We start from the raw sequence: 22,738 nt of genomic DNA on the forward strand, positions 1-22,738 counted from the left end.
CTTGATTGGATTGAAGGATACAAAGTTTGATCCTGGGTGTGTTTGTGAGGGTGCTGCCAAAAGAGATTAACATATGAGTCTGGGCTGGGAAAGATCCACCCTTATTCTGGTGGACACGATCTAATCAGCTGCCAGCAAATATAAAGCAGGCAGTAAAACGTGAAAAAGAGACTGGCCTAGCCTCCCAGCCTACATCTTTGTCCTGTGCTGGATGCTTCCTGCCTTCAAACATCGGACTTCAAGTTCTTCAGTTTTGGAACTCGGACAGGCTCTCCTTGCTCCTCAGCTTGCAGACAGCCTATTGTGGGACCTTGTGATCACGTAAGTTAATACTTAATAAACTCCCCTTTATATACATACATATATATATATATATATATACACACACACATTTTTTATATATATACACATATATATACACATTATATATATATATATATCCTGTTCTGTCCATCTAGAGAACCTTGACTAATACAGATGCTTACTAGTTAGTGAATTTGTGTGTTTCAGTACTGTTGTTATAAACACTTTTTGGAAGCTCACTTCTTTAACAGTTCTTCATGGTTTAACTGATTAAAACTTTTTTTTGTCATGAATGTTTTCAAATACAACAGTAAAGAGGACAATATAATAAAACCCATACACATCACCTAGACCCAAGTTATTAGATGTTGCCATACTTACTTAACTATACCTTCCTTTTTCTCTGAAGTCATTTAACCACATTACCTCACAAAATTAATAGTAACTCTATCATCAAATGGGAAATTCATAATCTAAATGTCTCAAAAATATCTTTTTATTGTTTGCTCAAATCAGGGTCAACACAAGGTTCGCACTTGACATTGAGTTGTGAATTTTTAATTATAAAAGTAATACATGCGGGCCAGGCGCAGTGGCTCACACCTGTAATCCCAGCACTTTGGGAGGCCGAGGTGGGCAGATCACGAGGTCAAGAAATTGAGACCATCCTGGCCAGCATGTTGAAAGCCTGTCTCTACTAAAAACACAAAAATTAGCTGGGCATGGTGGTGCATGCCTGTAGTCCCAGCTACTTGGGAGGCTGAGGCAGGAGAATCCCTTGAACTCGGGAGGCTGAGGTTGCAGTAAGCCAAGATTGCACCACTGCACTCCAGCCTGGCAAAAGAGTGAGACTCCATCTTGGAAAAAAAAAAAAAAAAAGGAATACATGCTCATTGTAAAAAAAAATAAATAAAGATTCAAAAGGTTCAGAAAGATAAATGAAAAGTGGAATTCCCCCTCTCCCAATCACCCACTTTTCACACTCCACTGTTAAGTTTCTTGCATATCCTACAATTTTTTAATGTACATACAAGCATATGTCTCTTCACAAATGGGATGATACCATATATACATTCTTTAATTTTTTTAAGAAAAAATGGCTTTCAGTATATCTAGATCTATCTATAACAGCTGTGAGGTATTCCACTCTATGGATGTGGCAAAATTCATTTAACTAAAACCAAACTAATAGGCATGTGTTGGTTGTTTTTACTGGGCCATTAGCAACAGTGCTATAGTAAACATCATTTTGCATAAATCTCTATACAATTGTTCAAGTACGGAAGGATAAATTTCTAGAAATAAAATTTCTGGATGAAAGCATGGGCATGACTTTTATTTGGATACATATCCATCAAAAGTGGGAGAATGCCATTTTCCCCACACCCTCACCAATTCTTCACCAATCTGACAGGTGGAAAAAGTGGGCCCCAACTACCTTTTAGAGTTTCTCTGCCCAGCAGTTTCCAGTGACTGTACATGCAAATGGAAAAGTCCCATTAGAAATAGTTGACCCAACACAGTTGCAATCAAATATTTGAGCTAAGTACACACCAGCAAAGTACTAAAAATATCCAGAAAAACTCAAACTTCATAAAACCTCAAATTTCAAATCAAGGATGCTAAAATCCACATAGCTCACTTGTGTGGGCCTGGCCTAAACAGACCCCTCAAAGGAACTTTGGAGGGAAATTGTTTCTCTAGGTAAGGAATAACAGCATAAAGGGAAAAAAATTAAAATTGGTAGATACAGGATTCTCTCTAGATCTGCCCAGTCCAATATAGATGCCACTAACCACATGTGGCTATTAAACACTTAAAATGTGGCTAGTGCAACTGCAGAACTGAATTTCTAATTTTATTTAATTTTAATACATGTAAAAGTGGATACTTCAGTTATTGGAAAACTGAGTTATGTTTCAAACAACTTGAGTATGTAAATACATTTTCCACAGTAAGTTTTAAGAAATCTAAATACAGATTAAGTACGTCTGATGAAAACCTAGCATCTGAATTGACAGGTTTTTTTTTTGTGGGGGGTGGGGACAAAGTTTTGCTCTGCCACCCAGGCTGGAGTGCAGTGGTGTGATCTCAGCTCACTGCAACCCCCACCTCCTGTTTAAGTGATTCTTGTGCCTTAGCCTCCCAAGTAGCTGTGATTACAGGTGTGCGCCACCACGCCCAGCTAATTTTTGTATTTTTAGAGATGGGGTTTTACCATGTTGGCCAGCAATCTGCCCACCTTGGCCTCCCAAAGTACTGGGATTACAGATGTGAGCCACCATGCCCAGCCTTGACATGTGTTTTTAAGTGTAAAATATACCAGATTTTGGAGACTTAGTATGAGAAAAAGAATATAAAATACCTCTCTTTTTTTTGAGACAGAGTTTTGCTCTTGTCGCCCAGGCTGGAGTTCAATGGTGTGATCTTGGCTCACTGCAACCTCTACCTCCTGGGTTCAAGTGATTCTCTGGCCTCAGCCTCCCTAGTAGCTGGTAAAATATCTCAATTTTATATTGATTACATATTGAAATATTTTTGATACACTAAGTTACATAAATTATTAAAATTGACTTTCAATGGGTTTTGTTAGAGAAGCTACTAGAAATGTTTTAATTATGTGTATATCCTGTACTATATTTTTGTTGGGCAGTGCTACTCTAGATATGGTAATTAACTACCTTTTTCTGGGGAGATGTTTCATAGCATTCTCCAGAATCTTAAGTCCAAAACGGTATGAATGACAATAGAACTATAAAATATACTCTCTAGCTCCTTCTGGAGGCTGCCCTCAAAAAACCTTTTAAAGAAAGATAACTGACATCTAAAAAATAAAGACATTTTACTAAATCACTATCACTGTCTCATCAAAGGACAACTTCCAGCAGCTGTGTTTTCTGATGTTCATTCTTCAGCTGACCAACTTGGAGGAGGCCTAGACTTGCTGGTACTGAAACTGTTAGTTCCCAACAAGGGTTAGCCTTCCAGAGGAAACGTAACAACTGAGAACTGCAGCAGCAGGATAACCTCTCCACCTGCCTACCTCTCTGTCAAAAAACAAGAGCCTCTGTTATGAGACAAAAATCCTGAAAGGTGGTGAAACTGTTGCATGTCTAATTAAAATCTAAAATTCACAACATCGACTAAAGCTGCTCACCTGAGGCCAAGCACAGTGGCTCACGCCTATATTCCCAGCTCTTTGGGAGGCCAAGACAGGTGGATCACCTGAGGTCAGGAGTTCGAGACCAGCCTGGCCAACATGGCAAAACCCCATCTCTACTAAAAATACAAAATTAGCTGGGCGTGGCAGCACACGCCTGTAATCCCAGCTACTTGGGAGGCTGAAGCACAAGATCACTTGAACCTGGGAGGCAGAGGTTGCAGTGAACCAAGAACACACCAGTGCACTCCAGCCTGGGTGACAGAGGAAGACTCTCTCAAAAAAAAAAAAAAAAACTAAAGCTGCTCACCTGAGAAAAAAATGGGAATAGCACAAAAAATCATGTAGAAGTAAGGAAATTTAAAAGATTGTGTATTTTTTAATAATAAAGTACTCCTTTTAACCATTTTACAAGTTAGTAAAGTATCTAAATATACATGTATACAAGTTCGTAAATGTTAGTTGAAGCTGGGTGTGGTGGCTCACACCTATAATCCCAGCATTTTGGGAGGCTGGGGCAGGTGGATCGCTTGAGCTCAAGACCAGGTTGGGCAACATGGCAAAACCCTGTCTCCACTAAAAATACAAAAATTAGCTGGGTGTAGTAGTGGGCACCTATAGTCCCAGCTACTCATGATCACCTGAGCCCAGGAGCGGAGGCTGCAGTGAGCCAAGATCACACCACTGCACTGCAGCCTGGGCAACAGAGTGAGACCCTGTCTCAAAAAAAAAAAGTGTTAGTTGCTTGTCATGTTGAGAACAGTATGATTTCAGTGAAGGGATGACAGGGCTACTCTAATGCATATAGAAAAGTGTTTAAATGTACACTGGACCTTTGAACAATGTGAGGGCCAGGAGTACCTACCCCCTTGCAGTCGAAAATCTGAGTATAACTTTTGTCTCCCCAAAAACTTAACTACTAATAGCCTACTGTTGACTGGAAGCCCTATCAATAATATAAACAGTCAATTAACACCCATACACACATATGTGTGTGTGTGTATACATATACTGTATTCTCTTTTTTTTTTTTTTTTTTGAGACGGAGTCTTGCTCTGTTGCCTAGGCTGGAGTGCAGTGGTGCAATCTTGGCTCACTGCAAACTCCGCCTCCAGGGTTCAAGCAATTTTCCTGCCTCAGCCTCCCGAGTAGCTGACATTACAGGCATCCGCCACCCCGCCCCACTAATTTTTGTATTTTTAGTAGAGATGGGGTTTCACTGTGTTGGCCAGGCTGGTCTTGAACTGACCTCAAGTGATCTGCCTGCCTCAGTCTCCCAAAGTGCTGGGATTATGGGCATGAGCTACCGCACCCGGCTTATATACTGTATTCTTACAATAAAGTAAGCTAGAGAAAAGTTACTAAAATCATAAGGAGGAGAACATATGTTTACTATTCATTAAGTGAAAGTGGATCATCATAAAGGCGTTCATCTTCATCATCTTCCTGTTGAGTAGGCTGCAGAGTGGGATGAAGAGGAGAGTATGGTGTTGCTGTCTCAGGGGTGGCAAAGGTGGAAGAAAATCCATGTATAAGTTGACTGTGCAATTCAAACCCTGTTCAAGGGTCAACTGTACATGTATATAGGAAGTGTACGTGTAGAGTGATAACACTGAGAGTGCTACAGCCTGAGGCAGCAGAAGAGCAGCTTTCCTTTATGTCTCAGGATGTATCATTTCTGTGTTTCTCAGAAAGCTGAACCTCATTACATTCTTATCTCTTTCATAAATTGCCTATCAGCTTCCAGACTTACAAGACCAGAAATTTATAACCAATACAGAGGGGTTAAGACAGGGCAGAATTAGGAGAGAGGTGGAGGTGTGTGGAGATTTTAAAAGTACACTCAAAATGATCACTTCTCTGATTTGGCTATGACAGTTGACATATTTTGACATTTCAAGTGATGCTGATTCTCAAAAGGGAGCATAAGTTAAAGCAAGTTTGAAGATCACTGTCCTAAATCCACATGGCTTGACACAAGAATGGGGTAGTACAATAAAATCTCATCTCACACCTGAGCAAATCAAAATTCTAGGAATTCTTTGTACTGGAGGAGATAATACTGAATAATATGTCCCCTGCAAAGTAGTCTACTGAGTTCTTTAATCAATGTGAGTTTAGAATTTAAATTCGACAGATGCAAAGTACCTACCTAAAGCATCCCTACACTTACCACCAAAAGTAGGTACATTTGAAAGGTACACAGAGCATTTCACACGTAGTGATCTTACAAGGCAGGAAAAAAACGTTCTTAGGAAGCTTCTTTACAGCCACTTTTCATCCACAAGGAAGGCAGCAGCCATAACCATTTTTACAAAATAAGTGGAATCAATAATACCAAAAAACCAAATTATTTAAATGTTTGAGTCATCTCTTCACTTCACCACTGGCCTCAGTAATTTCTGGACCCATTGGAGCAGCAGAGTTGAAGATTAGGGAGAAGTTGGAAATTTCCTTAACCTGTTAGCAGCAGTCACCACATAGAAATGTTTCTTGAGGCAAGGAAAGAAGAAAAGAAAAGAAAAAGCATATATTTTAGACCAGTGTCTTTATGAAGAAACAATAAAAGGATTTAAGTGAGTCCAGCCACTGGAGTTGGTTTAAATCTGATAACCTAAAGGGGAGACAAGTTTCTAAAATAATTATGGAATAGTCACATGACTTTCAGAGGCATGTTGGGAGTAAATATGAAGTGGGAAGATACATCATCCTGCCCCCTTTTTTTTCTTTTTTTGGGGGAGGGTGTCGGGGGTGGGGATGGGGTCTGGCTCTGTTGCCCAGGCTGGGTGTGATCTTGGCTCACTGCAACCTCTATCTCCTGGGCTCAAGCAATCCTCCCGCCTCAGCCTCCCAAGTAGCTGGGATTACAGGCAACCACCACCACAACTGGCTAATTTTTGTCTTGTTTGTAAAGATACAGTCTCACTATGTTACCCAGGTTTATCCTGCCCTTTTCACATGAAAAATGGAGCACCCTAGAACAGTGTCTTACTTTTTTTTTTTATCAGCCTACATCATGCTTTGATAGAACAGTGTTTTTCAAATTGTAATTCACAACCAAGCAGTGGGTCATGAAATCAAATTGGTGGGTTGTGAACAGCGTTTAAAAAATAAAACCAAGTGGCACAGAATAGAAAATATCAGAATACATCATACTCTGTTAAAGAAAATGTTGTGATTTTTTTTTTTAAACAGAGATGGGAGTCTCCCTCTGTCACCCCAGGCTGGAGTACACTGGCGTGATCACAGCTCACTGCAGCCTCAAACCCCTGAACTCAAGTGATCCTCCCCACTCAGCCTCCCGAATAGCTGGGACTATAGGTGCAGGCTACCATGCCTGAGTCAAATTTTTGTTGTGTGTGTGTGTGTGTGTGTGTTTCCCGGTATGTGTGTACACGTATAGGTATTGTTGTGTACTGGCTCCATACATAAAGGGTTTTGTTTGTGCTTTTGGATCCCCAGTGAGGATCTAAGTCCATATTAAATTGTTGGAAGCCACTTCCCTGGATCACAATTGCTTTTAAGATAGGTTTTATGTCCATGGTACTAAAGAATTCTGTTGTAAACAAAATTATAAAGTTTTAAAAGTTTAACAGGCCTTTCTTATCTTCCATTGCTGAAATGTGGAAGAATCAGGCCTCAAGCTCTAAGCAGTTAGTTCAGGAGCTTCACTGTGATTGCCACTGAGAACATATGCTTAAGCTTCATTCTGTCACTTCAAGTGTCCATATAAGCACAAACCAAATGTAAGTTTTATGCCAGTTACTTTTGCTCTGTGACATTTTTAAATCAAGCTAGCAGCTTTTGACATGAGAGAGATTTTTCCCCCTAAATAATCTTTCTGTTTAGAATCAAAATGTAAGTAAAAACTTGGCTACAGGCTGGGTGCAGTGGCTCATGCCTGTAATGCCAGCACTTTGGGAGGCTGAGGCAGGAGGATTGCTTGAGGCCAGGAGTTCAAGACCATCCTAGGCAACTTAACAAGACCCTTTCTGTGCAAAAAATAGAAAAGTTAGCAAGGCATGGTGGTACATGCCTGTAGTCCCAGCTACTTAGGAGGCTGAGGTGGGAGGACTGCTTGAACCCAGGAATTTAAGGTTACAGTGAGCCATGATCATGCCACTATACTCCAGTCTGGGCAACAGAGCAAGACCCTGTCTATAAAAACAAACCCAAAAAGAAGAAAAAAAGAAAAGAAAACTTAGCTGCAGTTTTTTCCAAGGACAGATTAGGATGACAAATTCCACCTTTACTAAGAGAAAAACCAAATACCTTCCATTTTCTTTGAGCTATGTATTTCTGCAGCAGTAGTTGGGATTTGAGACGAGCTTTGGATCTTGAAGCTTTGGCAGGCAAATTATTCAGCCACTCGTGTTTCAGGCACTGTGTGGCACTCATTCTGCAGCTGTGAAATCAAAGAGCAGTTAAGCCTTTTAGTTGGAGTTGCCTTTTCTCGTCCATAAATCTGTTCAATGGGTAGGAAGCCTGAGTCAGTGGAACACATTAATCATTTAGGCAGATTCATGCCATGTACCAAAAAGGGAACTCCTTGTGTCTAAAATTCCCTCCCTTCAAAGTGCCAGAAGGTCGTCAGCAAAATGTTCTCTGACCTCTATAGCGGGAACATATTCCAGTGATTCGGGGAGGAACCACTTCCCAGAGGGGGATGAGAAGTTGAGGCAGGGCAGTAGGAAGGCTAGCTATGCCTGGAATTGCTCTTAAAGAAGCAAAAGAACAGGAAATTTGAAGGAAGCTCATTTCTCCTTCCAGAGTATAAGGGCAACTTGTTCATCTGACTTAGAATTTTTTTTCCTCTCACATAACTTTTCACAGTCAGAAGCAAAATTGTAAAAGTCAGGGAAACACAAGCTGTCTTAAGAGCCCAGACTCTTGGGCCTTAGCCTTGGGTTGTTAATACCTTTGGTTATGTCCAGTTATTACCTTATTCTGGGTATCACAAAACTCAAATGGCTTGATCCATGGCTTTGATATAGATGCTGAAGCCTACATAGATCTTCTTCACCAAGAAATAAGGTATTCAGATCTTTATTCTGGAAATAACATCTGCATATCTCAGTTCTTTTTTTCAACCTTAGCCTATGACAACTGATAACTTGCAGATAGGACCAATCTACACATGCTTCTTTCTAAAACTATATTTTATGCCCCTACTTGTTTGTTGTTTCATTGATTTCCTGTCCCTTTCTCTGTTCCCTTTATTTTTCCAAAGAAGTAGCAAACTAAGAAATCTTGAATGGAATTTGTCCACAGGAAGAAGGACCTTCATGGTCAGCAGTCCTGCCCAGCTCCCAGACCTGGGGTCCCCATCAGAAGGGCCCATGAGTGACAAGCAATGAAAGGTACCTCTTCTCTTTGACCAGCAACCGGGAAACAAAGTCCTTGGCCTCCTCCGAGAGCCCTTCAAAGGTGTCAGCATCAAAGTCCCAGCTACAGTTTACAATGAAATTCATGGTCTCTGCATCTGTTTCCCCTAGAAATGGGGACAAGCCACTGAGTCTGTAGAAGAGAGAAAGGACCATCAGTAGGTGGAGGCCACATTTGCCAACATGCATCAGCAGAATAGAGAAGCTTACTGAGTTCAAGTGGACCTAGCCAGAACCAAGAGGGTTCAAAAGAAAAGCACCTCCACTACTTCTCCGCAGGATGGAGTCCAGTGTGTTCATTAAAGGGAGGAAGTGAAAGGATTTAAAATTCGGAGGCAAGAATTTTTGGAGTAACTCCCCTCTTGTGCTCACCTCTTTCCACCTCATTCCTGAAGTAAAGAGTAAAATTAGGGCCCAACTTGGTATGCCCAGTTATCAAGTACACATTGATTTAATTTTAGAAATAGAAACAGCCTTCCATGTCCTTGAGACAGCCAGGTTTATTTAGATGCTACCCAGGCCCCAAGCCAAAGGAAAATGGGCTTTATTAGGCTCCCGCTTGAGGGAGGGTAGAGAATCAGGACACCCTGACGGCCAGCCTTAGGGATCTGAACTTCCCCAGCCTGGTGCAGCTCCCATATCTGAGTGCAGGGACAGTGCGTAGCAGTTACACAATAATCAGGAGACCAGAAGTAAAACATGACTTTACCTCTGAGGAAGCAGCCACAGGAAGTCCACAGCCAGACAGAGAAGAAAACAGGGAGTGCAGGGGTTCAATGATGCCACAAAGGGTATCCTGCCCTGCCCCCCCATCCCCTTACCCCTTCGGTGCACTCCAGCCTCATTTGGGTTTTTATTTTGTTTTGTCTTTAAACAGGGCCTCATTCTGTCACCCAGGCTGGAGTGCTATGGTGCAATCATAGCTCACCGCAGCCTCAAACTCCTGGCATGATCCAGCTCCATTTGTACCAAAGCACCTGCATGTCTTTGCTGGAGGGCTTTCTCTCCAGCTGAAGCTTGCTTTACCCACCCAGAAGTATCAGGAAATCAATTCCACCCCATCTCCATTAGTCCACAAGGAAAAACTGGTAAGAGTTAGCGTATAAATACCCCCTAGATGAAATAACTCTCAGGGGGTATTCCATGATGGATTCTGGAGTTCCCCAGCAGAATGAAACTCCTGTTGCCCACAATCGGGCCTTACTCTTGGGTCATGAATACCTTTGTTATTTTCAGTTATTACTTTTATGTCTCAGTATCAAAAAATTCAATGGCTCAAGCCATAACTTTTTTTTTTTTTTTTTGAGATATGGTCTTGTTCTGTCACTCAGGCTGGAATGCAATGGCATGATCATGGCTCATTGCAGCCTCAACTTCCCAGGCTCAAGCAATCCTCCCACCTCAGTCTCCCTAGTAACTGGGACGATAGGCACGCAACACCATGCCCAGCTAATTTTTTTTGGTTTTGGTAGAGACAGGGTCTCCCTATGTTGCCCAGGTTGGTCTTGAACTCTTTGGCTCAAGCAATCCTCCCACCTTGGCCTCGCAAAGTGCTGCGATTACAGGCATAAGCCACCATGCTCAGCTCAACCCATAACTTTGATACAGCTGCTGAAGCCCAAGTAGGCCTTCCTCACCGAGAAACAGGCCTTTAGACCTTTGTTCCAGGGAATAATATCGGCACATCTCAATTTTTTCAATATTAACCTACTAAAATGATAACTTGGAAATACGACTGCCTTGTAAATACAGTAACTGGCTTGATAACATACCCTTCCCTGGCTCCTTTCCTTCCTCATCTCACTACCCTATTCCTCTATTGGGGTATCCTGGGGTTACTTCCCAAATAGACTACTTGTGCTAAAAATTTTGCTTCTAAGATTACCCAAAGGAAGACAAATGACCCCCGTCCCCACTTTAGAGCCAGGGTGCTAAGCACTCACAGCATGTAGGTGATGACTCCCACACTCCACATGTCTGTGGGGAATGAGACAAACTCATAGTTGACAACTTCTGGGGCCAGGAACTCAGGAGTGCCGAAGTTCACCTTCAGCTTCTCTCGAGGCTTGTACCTGGGGAGGAGGAGAGGGTACAAAGAACCATGGGGTGAGGCCTGGGAGATGTGGTGCTGGGGCTCATTTCTGGTGGGATGCAGACTTTCCCCACTTCCCATCAGCCATATGGCCTGGACCCCACACCCACATTACACCTGTGAATTACTGGGGAATAATCAGATCCAGGTCCCAAACTTCAGGCTTTTCTAAGTCAGCGATAGAATCAGAAAACTACAGTCTTCCTCCTCCAGGCATTTGCTTCTTTCAGTAGTCAAATTTATAGAAACAGAAATTAGCAAGGGGTTAGGGGCAGGCGGAAAATGGGAAGTTATTATTTAATGGGTATAGAATTTCAGTTTTGCAAGATGAAAAAGTTCTGGAGATTGGTTGCACAACAATGTGAATGTACTAATTGTATATATTTATGGTATATATGATGCCTTTTTTTTTTTCTTTTTTTGAGACAGGGTCTCACTCTGTCACCCAGGCTGGAGTGCAGTGATAAGATCTCAGCTCACTGCAACCTCCACCTCCCAGGCTCAAGCAATTCTCTCACCTCAGCCTCCTAAGTATCTGGGGCTACAGGCACATGCCACCACATCTGACAAATTTTTTGTATTTTTTGTAGGGATGAGGTTTCACCATGTTGCCCAGGCTGGTCTCAAACTCCTGGGCTCAAAAAATCCGCCTGTCTGGGCCTCCCAAAGTGCTGGATTACACGCGTGAGCCACTACACCCAGCCAGTATATATGATGCTTTGATACATGTGTACATTGTAGGATGGCTAAATCAAGCTAATTAACATAAGTATTACCTCACATACTTATTTTTTGTGGTGAGAACACTTAAAATCTATTCTCTTGGCAATTCTGAAGTATACAATACATTAACTATAATCACCATGTTGTACAATGGCTGTCTTGAATTTATTCCTCCTTTCTAAGTGAAATATTGTATCCTTTGGCCGACATCTCCCCAGTGCCACCTGCCCTGCCTTCGGTAACCACCATCCAACTCTCTGCCTGTAAGAGTTTGTCTTTTTTAGATTCCACACCTAAGTGAGATCACGTGGTACTTGTCTTTCTGAGCCTGGCTTATTTCACCTAACATAAGGCCCTACAGGGTCATCCATGTTGCTGCAAATGACAGGATTCCCTTATCTTTTGAAGCTGAACAGTATTTGTCTGCGTATATACACCCCAGATTTTTTATCCACTGATGGACACTAGGTGGTAACTTTTATGTTACGTATTTTTTTAACCACAATTCCAAAAATAAAAAATTAGAAAAAGTTCTGGACATGAAGTTTAAGGCTAGGAAGAGAGTCAATGGTTGAGTGGGAAAGGGGGGCAAACAGGGTGTTTTAGAATCACTCTTGAAGAAAAAGAGTCTCTAGCTAAAATTTCATGGGCACTTTATTTGCCAGATACTATGCTAAAAGTTTTATACATGCATAGCATCTCTTTCCCTCCCCCCAATAGCCCTATGAAATAGGTAGGATTATTGTCCCCATTTTATAGATGAGGCAATTGAGAATAACAATAATAAAATAAATAAAATGAATATTCTGCCAATATGCCCTGCTTCCTTTAAATCAGCTTTCAGAGAGCAGTCTCCTCTCCTCCAAATTTGCTGAGAGCCAGGCAGACAAAGACGCAGCGCCAACACAGCTGAGCCCATCCAGTGAAAGAGCAGCAAGGTGCCGGGGGTTGAAGGACTGGGCCTAGGGGGGCAAGCCCTCCTCTGGCACCTGCCCCTCCCCTCCCAGCAGCTGACCCAGGACTCAAGGATCAGGAGCTGAATTCCAACTAAGGGAACAGCCTTCCCCTCAAGGAGAAGCCCCCAAAGCCACTCTCCCAGGTTGCATTACTGTTCCCAGTGCCTCATCATGCCCCACAGCCACACCTCATGTCATGTGACTTTGTAGTTCCCTCCACAAGAGGTGTAATATATCACCCCCCACCCCACTGACAGTGGGCCCATGCCAACCTAGGCCATCAGAACTTGTCCTCTTTCTCCTTCACCATCAGCATGAGAACGAGGGCACACGGAGCAGACCCACCCTCACTGACCTGCACCCTGGATGCAAGCCCAACTGTGCCCAGTCTAGATCAGCGACTCCCAGTTAGGGGTATGTGGGTAAATGCTTCACAATCATCTATTTGTTTTTGTTGTTGTTTTAAAGCCCTGATTTGTAGCATTTGCAATTTCTGTGGTGTAGATACCAATTTCACCATGGTCAATGTCAAGGTATTATCATGACGTCACTGAACGAAGGTGGGAATTGCTGCACAGCGGCACCCCCGTCAAGTATTTCCACCATAGAGACACGATGGGCAGAAGCAACCTCAAGCACAGAGCACAGCAGCATAGTTAGGAAGCAATGGAGTCTGAATATTTAGTATCTTCTATTTTAATTTCTTTATTTGTAAACTTATAGAATTTAATTCTTACTAATGGCTGTGTTTAACAACTGGATTACAAAACTCCTTATCATGAGCTAATACAGTAAGTACTAGTTAAAGTTGCATCCAACATACCACTCCCCCAGCTAAATCACAAATGTATGGATGGGAATAAATTACTGTCATGTTAACCCTCTGGTTTTGGGGTGGTTTGTTACACAGCAGTATTGCAGCAATAGCTAACTGAGACATTCACCCCAAAGCTGTCAAAATATCCACCAAAACGCTCTCTTCATATTCTTAGCACAAGTCAATCTATGGCCATAAGGTCAAATAGGAGATCGTATCCTCACAGGGCTTGGGGAAGGCATCCTCTTACTCTGCCAAAGGATCTGATGAAATGGGATCTTTTGTGCTCTGACTCTAGTCTGAGCACTGGACTGGGAGTCAGGGGACTCCCAACATGTTTAAGATAATTTCCATTGTGTCTCCAGCCTTAACCCTGGACATGTCACTATTTAGATGCACTGATGGCTCTCACTGCCTGGCCTGGGACAACCCTGGTCCCTCTTGCTGGAGGTCCTGATATCGGAGAATTGTACAAATATGTGCCTCCACTGCACCAGGAGCCATGTCCCTGCTGAAAACCAACTTTATTTTCAATAGTTTGTATTGGGGAGAAATTAGCATTCCCTTTGTCTTTACAAACATTTAGTTATTCTGCAGCATGAAATATGCTTCCTTAACCTGCAAAACCCCCACAGATCCTCTTGGAAAGATACAGTGCCAGGAAAGAAGCAGGCCAGTTTGGCAAAAAACAATTTGCTAAATAAAACTGCTGAATGACCTGTGTGCCAGATGATGGAGGTTGTTTTTGACGTTTTTGGTCCACCTCACAGCCAGAACCTGTGTCTCTGCCAGCCTGGTCCCACGGAGTGTGGTTTCCTGCATTATCATGGGTTTTGGGTGCCTGCCCATCACCAGAGCCCAGCTGTTTTCCATAAGTGGCCTGCTCTTACATGTGGCACCATGTTTATTTTCTGGAACTTGCTCTCTGCTTCTGGTTCCGCCAGCAGAATTCTTGCCCTTGACCAGGTTAAGGAATTTGTCTGACAGTTTTGAATGGATTGGGCACTGTAGTGTTATGGGATAGATAGATGGATAGATAGATGTTATGAGAGAGATATATAGCCTGCATATATATATATGTGTGTGTGTGTGTGTGTGTATGTGTGTATATATATATATATATATATATATATATATATATATATATATATAGTCCTCCCAAGGCAGGACTCTAATCTGACTGTGGATCAAAAGACTCTCATTCTAGAGAGGGTCCTGCCCCCTACCCTAAAGGAAGGAATGAAACACAGAGAGGCTAAGAAAAAGACAGGCCTTGCTGGGTTTAGATCATGGGCTTTTTGTCCAATCACCTTTCTATGCCATTGTCAATCATGCCTATGTATTGATGCCTCCATAAAAGAGGCACAGGGTTGGAGAGCTTCCCGATGGCTGAACACGGGGAGATTCCTGGAGAGGGGGGGGCACCCAGGGAAGGCATGGAAGCTCCATGCCCCTTCCCCCATACCTTGCCCTATGCCCCTCTTCACCTGTATTCTTTGTAATATAAACAGGTAAATGTAAGTAAGCATTTCCTTGAGTTATTTGAGCCATTCCGGCAAATTAAGCAAACCCAAAGAGGGGGTCTTAGGAACCCCAACATGAAGACATTCCATCAGAAGCTCCAGAGGCCTGCACTTGTGACCAGTGTCTGGGGGAAGAGGGGGTATCCTTGAGGACTGAGCCCTCAACCTGTGGGATCTGAAGCTATCTCCCGGTAGGGGATATCGGAACTGAATTGCAGGACACCCAGCTGGCATCCACTGTTCGCTGGTAGGGAACCCACCTGCCCGCTTTTGATCACAGAAGTCTTCAGTGTTGTTTGTTGTGGTGTGAGAGCAGAGGAAATACAATTTGAGAGTTTTTCCCCAAACAGCCACTCAGCATGGAGGCTTTTGGCTTGACTAATTTTTGGTAAATTGACCTACAGCCCTTTTCACCTCCCCACCAGGTAAGACTCTGTGGCCTACAGGATAATGTTCAGACATGTGAGCCTCGCATTCAGGATTCTCCATTAGTGCCCTCGTCTTCCACTGTATGTTCCCCTGACCGGCCCACACATACATGGCATGCACCCTATTCTCAGCCCATAACTCACAGGGCCCCCCACCTCCCCTCCAGGCAGTGCTGCACTAGAGCTGGCTCTCAGGTGCACGGGAGTCCTGAGTGCCTCTCCTTCCAACTCCACCTTCAGTGATATCATCTTGGTAGCGTGTAATTAGCAAACACTGGCAAAGATTACAAATCAAACCCATCCCCTCTCACTCCCCACTCCCCCAGGTTGGTGCTGAAGCATTTGCCAGCATAGCAGCATTGCTTGCAGACAGCAAATCCTGTCCACCAGTCCCTGCCAACCGCTCAGAAAAGCCTTCCCTGATTCCAGGGGCGTCCAGTGATTGCTTCTTTCTCGGTGTTCACAATGTGTCCCTGCAAATGCTCATTTGGCAGCGGGCCATCAGGTATTTGAGAGTGTACTGCATACACCAGCGTGTGCATTCTCAGTGAAGACAATATTGCCCCATGGGGGACAAACACTGGTTCTTGGGGGACAAAACAACCTTAGCTATTGCAATGGTTTATGGCTCTCCAAAGGGCCACAGCACATAAACAGATACACAGTACATCAGTGGTATTAAATTTCATGGCATAGGGGGACTAGGCGATTGGGGAAATAAAGTCAAAAAGGGCTCACTACGGGGCAGGCAGTGATAATGAAATAGGTTGAGAAACACTGCCCTAGTGTATACAACGTGCAAGCATGTGGGAGGCATCTGAATTTTATAGCACATTACCAGGGAAAATACTAAGCAATTTGCTAACATGATAGAATGAATGTGATTTTCTTTCTGTTCATGAACTACAATACACTGTGTGATAGAGACCCTGAAGGCCTCGTGGGATGATGTGAAATTCCTCCTGCAGTTACACTAGCAGCACATGAGGCACTGAAAATGCATCATCACACTGCAAATGGGTAACGTTTACACTTCAACCAGTGGAGGAGTGACCAGGAAGACCAGCACTGAGGGTGTAGGTGCTGCTTGGGAGGCAGGTGCTGGAAGGCAGAGCTGAGCTCAGGCACGCGGCTCTGCATCCAGGGGCGATGCTGTGTTTCCTTCCACTAGTGGATGTAGTGGAGGATACCGCATGGCCATGAAATAACAAAACTACTTCTGCATGGAAAACAGCCATCAGGGCCAGGCGTGGTGGCTCACGCCTGTAATCCCAGCACTCTGGGAGGCTGAGGCAGGTGGATCACTTGAAGTCAGGAGTTCAAGACCAGCCTGGCCAACATGGTGAAACCCTGTCTCTACTAAAAATACAAAATGAACCAGGCGTGGTGGCAGGCGCCTGCAGTTCCAGCTACTCAGGAGGCTGAGGCAGGAAAATTGTTTGAACCCAGGAGGTGGAGGTTGCAGTGAGCCAAGGTTGCACCACTGCACTCCAGCCTGGGTGACAGAGCAAGACTCTGTCTGAAAAAAAAAGAAGAAGAAGAAGAAAAAGAAAACAGCCAGCCATAAGGAGAGAGAAGGAGCTTCCAGAAGAGTTAAAAATTCAGCTGCAGCTGAAAGACCTACCTAGAAGATATATGATTCGGCCTGCCATGGTGGCTCATACCTATAATCCCAGCACTTTGGGAGGCCAGGCAGGCGGATCACGATGTCAAGAGATCGAGATCATCCTGGCCAACATGGTGAAGCCCCATCTCTACTAAAATACAAAAATCAGCTGGGCGTGGTGGCGGCCAACTGTAATCCCAGCTACTTGGGAAGCGGAGGCAAGAGAATTGCTTGAATCCAGGAGACAGAGGTTGCAGTGAGCCAAGATCGTGCCACTGCACTCCAGCCTGGGTGACAGCATGAGACTCGGTCTCAAAAAAAAAAAAAAAGACGTGATTCCCAGAGAAATGTCATTCTTGGAGGAAACAGAATCCTGGAGCAATCCTGGAAGCTGGGCATACAACTGCTGCCATGTTTACAAACTGAGGATGCCTGAAGGTTTAGGGGAAGCCTTCCCAAATGCCAAGGGTCTGCTACTACCACTGCCAAGAACCCACACCACTGGGCATGCATGCCGTGGGCAGGAGCTCTCCAGGCGCACAGTACTCAGCACACATGTGACTGGACTTCACAGCACCTATCTGTGAAGAGAGTAGGGTGATGGTGAAGGGGGCTGCTGAGTGGGGTGCTGGGCTGCTCAGTTCTGTGGGTTCCCCAGGCCTCCTGGGGCCAGGACATGCTGGGCTATGCGATGCATCTGTCACCACCCCTGCCCTCCAGGAAATGACCAGTTTAAATACAAAAAGTGAGCATGTGACAGTGTTGGGTGGTGCCATGGGTAGTGTGGCACCCCTGGGCTACACAGCAACATTAGCCACACTGCACTAGGCTTCAGGCATTTTAAGAGACTATGAGATTTTTAACGTCATATACAATGGGCCTGATGTGGTGGCTCACGCCTGTAATCCCAGCACTTTGGGAGTCTGAGGCAGGAGGATCACTTGAGGTCAGGAGTTTGAGACCAGTCTGACCCACTTAGTGAAACCCCATTTCTACTAAAAATACAAAAATTAGCCACGTGTGGTGGCGGGCACCTGTAATCCCAGCTACTTGGGAGGCTAAGGCAGGTGAATTGCTAGAATCCAGGAGGCAGAGGTTGTAGTGAACAGACATTGCACCATTGCACTCCAGTCTGGGTAACAGAGCAAGACTCCATCTCAAAATAATAATAATAAATAATATACAATGTTTATTTATTATTTATTTATTTCTAAACAGGGTCTAGCTCTACTGCCCAGACTACAGTGTAATGGTGTGATTTTGGCTCACTGCAGGCTCAAGTGATCCTCCCACCTCAGCCTCCCAAGTACCTGAGACTACAGGTGCTCACCACCATGCTGGGCTAATTTTTGTATTTTTTGTAGAGATGAGGTCTTGCTATGTTCCCCAGGCTGGTCTCGAACTCCTGGGGTCAAGAGATCCTCCCTCCTTGGCCTTCCAAAAGTATTGGGATTACAGGCATTAGCCACTGTGCTGGGCCTACAATGTTTACTTTATGCCCTGAAACTTGAGAACCTAACCTCCCAGATAGGATGGGTCCACACTTTCTGTGTATTTTCTCATTTAACCCTCATGACCACCCCCATGCCAGCAGGTAATGTATTATATCACCATTTCACCAAGATGTAAACCAGTCCTGAGTGGTTACAGAAACACCTACCCATGGCACCACCCAACACTGTCACATACTCGCTTTTTGTATTTAACCTGGTCATTTCCTGGAGGGCAGGGATGGTGACAGATGCATCGCATAGCCCAGCACCTCCTGGCCCCAGGATGCCTGGGGAACCCACAGAACTGAGCAGCCCAGCACCTCGCTCAACAGCCCCCTTCACCATCACTCTCCTCTCTTCTCAGACAGGTGGAGTGAAGTTCAGTTAATTCCATAGCATTTTAGAAAGAAGCAGAGCCCACAGCACAAAGCCAGCCCATGCAAGAGCAACAAGGCCTGTGTGCAAGTCAAAGGCCACCAGCTTCTGTGCACAAGAGCTTTCTTGCATCAGTTCCAAAACTTAAGCATTAGCTGGGTCAGAAGTAACCATACCCAAAGAGCCACAAAGAGTCCCAAGGAATTTTGTTAAGGTATCTAAATAAAACCCCCTTACCTTCTGGCCAGCCCAAAGTCAATGATCTTAATTTGATGTCCCGTCTGATTGACGCACAATATGTTCTCCGGCTGGGAAAGAAAGAAGTCTGCTTAGCCCAAGCAGTAGCTGAGGAGGTCTGCAGCTGCCACACTTGTGTATAGGCCTCCGTTTTCCAGCCTTCAAGGGACACGAATGGCTCAGGGCAGCCCTGCAAGGGCTGGATAGATAATGGAAATACACGAAGAGGCTGGTGAGACAATAGGGATTGGTGTGGAGTGTGGGGAACTGGAGGCTCCCAGACTGTGTAAAGGGGCAGCACTACCCAGTCCCAGACACTGGTCACCACGTAGGAGTGCAGGCACAATGCCAGAGTTTCTCAGTCCTCAAGAGAAGCCGGGAATTCAGGGGTTTTTTGTTTGGTCAGTTTTGTTTTTAATTAAAAAAACAGAGATGGGGTCTCGCCATGTTGCCCAGGCTTGTCTCGAATTCCTGGGCTCAAGAGATCCTCCAGCCTCAGCCTCCCAAAGGGCTGGGCTTACAGGTGTGAGCCACCATGGCCAGCTAGGAATTCAGGTTTTTATGTCAAAATTCCATGCTTTTAAATGTTAACAACTAAATGAAATCTAAACTCACGTCTCAGAGCCCAACAGAATACCTCTGTGATGTATAATTGGCCCATGAGCTGCTTGTATGGGACTACTGGTTTGGGGCTGGGTTCCCAACCCTGGCTGTACATTGGAATCATCAGGGGAGCTTTTAAAATGCCAATGTTATACTGGAATGCTAAGAGAATTTAAAAAAAAGAAAAAGAAAAAGTCCCAGTGTCCAGGCCTCAATCCTGACCAATTACATCAGAACCTCTGGGGTGAGACCAAAGCATCACTGGTTGGTTAAGGAGAGCAGAGCTGCTGAATGTCCACCTGCCATTCTGCAGTGACAGCTGTGGCCCATGGCATGAGGGTGGCAGCCTTGGCACGCCTCTCCTCTTATGGCATTTGGATCAGCTCTGAGGCCCTGAGGGAGTCTGGAAGGATGCTCGCTGCTCGTGCATGACAAATTTGAGGGTATGTGTGTTGGGGGCTTGAGGGACAGAAGCTGAGCGAAGATGTAGGGCTTATGATAGACAGGACTTGCAGACCCAGGATCCAGTGCCTGAGGCCCAGTGGCTCATTACCTGGTTCTGTAGCCCAAGATGAGTCCCTCCCCATTCCTGAAGATTTAATGTCTCCATATGTAAAACGGATGTAATAACCTCTTCATGTCTGTTCCCCCAGAGGGTGTGAGGATAAAATGACATAACATGCATGAAACACTTTACAGCTTCCAAAGCAAATGTCAGCTACTGTTTCTCCCAACAGAAGTTTTCATTGTTATTTATGTTACAATGGAGTTGTACAATTCCTCAGATAGGTGCAAGAGAATGGTGTTTAAAAATCTCTGTCTTCTATATAAGATCTAGAATAACACTGTCCAATAAAAATATAATGTGAGCCACATATATAGTAATTTAAAGTTTTCTAGTATGCACATTTAAAAAGGTCAAAAGAAACAGGTGAACTTAAATTTTAGAACATTATAAGTAATACAAATAATACTAATTTTTACCATAAAACTCACCTTTTTTGGGGTGGGGGTGGGGACAGCATTTCACTCTTGTCGCCCAGGCTGGAGGGCAGTGACACGATCTCGGCTCACTGCAACCTCCGCCTCCCAGGTTCAAGTGATTCTCCTGCCTCAGCCTCCCGAGTAGCTGGGATTACAGGTATGGGCCACCACACCCAGCAAATTTGTTTGTATTTTTAGTTGAGACGTGGTTTCACCATGTTGGCCAGGCTGGTCTCAAACTCCCGACCTCAGGTGATCTGCCTGCCTCAGCCTCCCAAAGTACTGGGATCACAGGCGTGAGCCATCTCGCCCATCCGGAACTCACCATTTTAAAGTGTGCAATTCAGTGATTTTTAGTATATTCACAGAGTTGTGTAATGATATCACTAACTAATTTTGGAACATTTTCATCACCTCAAAAAAAAAAAAATAAACCATACCCATCATCAGTCCCTGTCCATTGTCCCCTCACTTCCCACCCCATGGCAATCATCAATGTATTCTCTTTCTCTGTGGATTTGCCTATTCTGGACATTTCATATAAATGGAATCATAAAACATATGGCCTTTCATGTCTGATTTCTTTCACTTACCAGAATGTTTTCAAGGTTTATCCGTGTTGTGTAGCAGGTATCAGCACTTCATTCCTTTTCATGGCTAAATAATATTCCACTGTATGGATTAGACCATATTTTGTTTATCCATTAACTAATAAAATTAATGAGTATCTGGGTTGTTTACACTTTTGACTATTATAAATAATGCTGCTAAAACCATTTGTGTACAAGTTTTTGTGTCAACTTATGTTTTAATTCTCTTAGGGGTATAGCTAGGAGTAAAACTGCTGGGTTATATGGTAATTCTATGTTTAGCATTTTTAGGAACTGCCAAACTTTTTAAAAAGTGAATGCACATTTTACAACCCCACCAGTAATGTATGAGGGTTCCAATTTTCCCATATCCTAGCTAATGCTTTTTTTTTTTGAGATGGGGTTTCGCTCTTGTCGCCCAGGCTGGAGTGCAGTGCCTTGATTCCGCTCACTGCAACTTCCGCCTCCCAGGTTCAAGTGATTCTCCTGCCTCAGCCTCCCGAGTAGCTGGGATTACAGGCACGCGCCACGACACCCAGATAATTTTGTATTTTTAGTAGATACAGGGCTTCTCCATGTTGGTCAGGCTGGTCTCAAACTCCAGACCTCAGGTGATCTGCCTGCCTTGGCCTCTCAAAGTGCTGGGATTACAGGCATGAGCCACCGCGCCCAGCCTTTAACACTTTTTATTGTCTGTCATTTTTACTTTTTATTGTAGTCAGTCTAGTGGATATGAAATAGTATCTCATTCTGATTTTGATTTACAATTCCCTAGTGACTAATGATGCTGAAAATCATTTCATGTGCTTAGTGGCAATTGTATGTTTTCATTGGATAAATATCTATTCAAATCCTTTGACCATTTTTTAATTGGGTTATTTCTTTCTATTGTTGAGTTATAAGAGTTTGTTATATGTTGTAGATACAAATGCTTTACCTGATATATGATTTGGAAATATTTTCTCCCATTCTGTGAGCTATTATTTTACTTTTCTCATGGTATCCTTTGAAGTATGAGATTTTTTTCATTTTGATGAAGTCTAATTTATCTCTTTTTTTTTAATTATGTTTTTAGTGTCATATCTAAGAAACTATTGCCTAATCCAAGGTCATAAGAATTTATTACTATGTTTTCTTCTAACAATTTTATAGTTTTAGCTCTTACATTTAAGTCTACAATCCATTTTGAATTAATTTTTGTATATGGTGTGAGGTAAGGGTCCAACTTCATTCTTTTACATGTAGCTCCCTAGCATGGGGTCCCAGCACAATTGTTGAAAAGACTATAATTTTCCCATTGAATTATCATGGCACCATCGTCACAAATCAATTGACCATAAATGTAATGGTTTATTTCTAGACTCTCAAGTGTATTAATTTGATGCACATATCTAACCTTACATCAGTAATACACTGTTTTGGTTTCTGTAGCATTGTAGAAAGTTTTGAAATTGGGAAAAGTTA

General features: G+C 43.6%; 1 protein-coding gene across 5 annotated transcripts in view; it reads right to left on the reverse strand.

The window, feature by feature from the left end:
* Positions 1–1,618: 1,618 nt before the first annotated feature.
* Positions 1,619–22,738, reverse strand: part of LOC129457799 (UPF0547 protein C16orf87) — a 132,273-nt gene continuing 111,153 nt past the window's right edge. For 3 of the 5 annotated variants that reach the window (XM_063611893.1, XM_063611890.1, XM_063611891.1), the window contains 5 exons: positions 19,098–19,168; positions 10,791–10,919; positions 8,828–8,980; positions 7,736–7,868; positions 4,834–5,955 (listed from right to left, as the gene is read on the reverse strand). In XM_063611893.1, the coding sequence (XP_063467963.1) occupies positions 5,896–5,955; positions 7,736–7,868; positions 8,828–8,980; positions 10,791–10,919; positions 19,098–19,168 (546 nt within the window). In that variant the 3' untranslated portion in view covers positions 4,834–5,895. Of the gene's footprint in view, positions 5,956–7,735; positions 7,869–8,827; positions 8,981–10,790; positions 10,920–19,097; positions 19,169–22,738 lie in introns of all 5 variants that reach the window. The other 2 variants (XM_063611892.1, XM_055233300.2) reach the window with 1 other exon arrangement.

The sequence above is a fragment of the Symphalangus syndactylus genome, chromosome 11, assembly GCF_028878055.3.
Source record: "Symphalangus syndactylus isolate Jambi chromosome 11, NHGRI_mSymSyn1-v2.1_pri, whole genome shotgun sequence".
NCBI lineage: Eukaryota > Metazoa > Chordata > Mammalia > Primates > Hylobatidae > Symphalangus > Symphalangus syndactylus.